Below are 1,962 nucleotides of genomic sequence, written 5' to 3'. Positions count from 1 at the left end.
TGTGAGTGTGAGTGTGAGTGTGTGTGTGTGTGTGTGTGAGTGTGAGTGTGTGTGTGTGTGTGTGTGAGAGTGTGTGTGTTTTCACCCTGAGGGTTTCATTCTCGCTCAACAGGTTCCAGTCGCTCTGATCTTGTATTTCTGTGCTCTTGTGTGATTGTGTGCTTTTGTTCTGCTGCAGTTGTTGTTTATGCAAACACACATTTAGACTGTGGTGATCCTGATCTATTTGAGGAACAAAACATCGGTTCATCGCACACACAATACTGACCACATCTGAAGTCTCCCTGTTTGCTCGTGTATCTGAGAGACAGACCACATGAAAACCTGATGTCTGATTCTCTGAGGAGGGAGTGTATGGTTTGTTTGTGACAATATGTAATTGTGTGTTTGCTGCTGTGATCTGAGTTAAAACACATTATGTCAGGACAAACAGAGCCAAAAACAGCATTCAATATCCAGACCTATTTGTATTTGAAGATATTAATCCCATAGTGCACCTGTCTCGTTACCACCACAGGAACAATGATTGTGATTTCCAAAGACTGTCCAGATGGTTACAGAAGACATCAAAGATTTTTCCAAACAATGCTGTAATTTCACATATTTAAAATAATCGCACACTGATTCATGAGACAAAGCACAGGCAGTGTCAATCCAGTGAGAAAAATGTGTCCAAAATGAGAGCCAGAGATATTTAGATTTACATGAACATCCGTATAACATAAAATGTGTTGTGCCTCATGACACAAACATGGCCGCAGTGGTTAAACCAAATAACATAATAAAACTGGTAGTTTTGCAATACTCATGCACAGATATGATCACTCAAAAACATGAGGAAAATGAACAACCAGCTGAACAGGTTTTGGACCATTTGAGATGATCTGACCCTCCAACAACTTCATCTGCTGTTTGATTAAAACTGCAACAGAGAAGATCATTTGACTGTTTCTTTATTTGATTAAATTATCACATTATCGCATTTGGGGAAGTCGTGGCCTAATGGTTAGAGAGTCGGACTCGTAACCCAAAGGTTGCGAGTTCGAGTCTCGTACCGGCAGGGATTGTAGGTGGGGTGCTGAATGTACAGCGCTCTCTCCCACCTTCAATACCACGACTGAGATGCCCTTGAGCAAGGCACCGAACCCCCAACTGCTCCCCGGGCGCCGCAGCATAAATGGCTGCCCACTGCTCCGGGTGTGTGTTCACGGTGTGTGTGTGTTCACTGCTGTGTGTGTGTGCACTTTGGATGGGATAAATGCAGAGCACTAATTCCAAGTATGGGTCGCCATACTTGGCCACATGTCACATCACTAAATTATATGATTCTGACTCTCCCCGAAAACAGCTGATCTCAGACCTGCTCAATACTTCAGCTTCTGTTTGTGTATTTCACCACACTGATTTACAATTTATCCTATTATTCCAGTTTAAATTTAAAAAACAATATCCTACTATTCCAGTTTTAACTGAGGGTGCTTTTCACTGCGTGAGAAAACGGATGTGTGGCGTGAGAGCGTGAGAAAAGTGTCAATTGTTAAATGTGTGAGAGTTGGCAGCCCTGTGTAAATCAGTATTTACATAGCATAACAGTAGGAAATGTATCACATGTGTCCAGCAAAATCACATCTACTGTCCCGCTACAGATCTATAGCCAGGAGGTCACCCTAAGATCGCCTCTTGCTCGACCAGCAGAGCTCAGCTCCAGACCGGATCAAACTCAGCCACCTGTAATGCTCCTGAAGGCCTGGTGAGTTTGATCCGTGCTGGAGACGAGTGAAGAACCGCACAGAAACACACATACCTGCATCTCCTGCTGCACACGGAGCCTCTCACGACCCAACTCCTCCTGATAGAACTGACAGAGAGAATCATCACCAACACACGATTACATGTGTGTGTGTGTGTGTGTGTTTGTGTGTGTGTGTGTGCGTGTGTGCGTGCGTGCGTGTGTGTGTGTGT

At 44.1% G+C, this 1,962-nt stretch overlaps 1 protein-coding gene across 1 annotated transcript in view; it reads right to left on the bottom strand.

Annotated features, from left to right (window-relative positions):
• Window positions 1-1,720: 1,720 nt before the first annotated feature.
• Window positions 1,721-1,962, bottom strand: part of LOC107655459 (CDK5 regulatory subunit-associated protein 2-like) — a 10,480-nt gene continuing 10,238 nt past the window's right edge. Inside the window, exon 6 of the mRNA XM_016442950.1 lies at window positions 1,721-1,849. Within this exon, the coding sequence (XP_016298436.1) occupies window positions 1,721-1,849 (129 nt within the window). The remainder of the gene's footprint in view (window positions 1,850-1,962) is intronic.

This window comes from Sinocyclocheilus anshuiensis, unplaced genomic scaffold, assembly GCF_001515605.1.
Source record: "Sinocyclocheilus anshuiensis isolate Anshui unplaced genomic scaffold, SAMN03320099.WGS_v1.1 scaffold1116, whole genome shotgun sequence".
Lineage (NCBI taxonomy): Eukaryota > Metazoa > Chordata > Actinopteri > Cypriniformes > Cyprinidae > Sinocyclocheilus > Sinocyclocheilus anshuiensis.
This window is presented reverse-complemented; position numbering and strand designations above follow the sequence as displayed.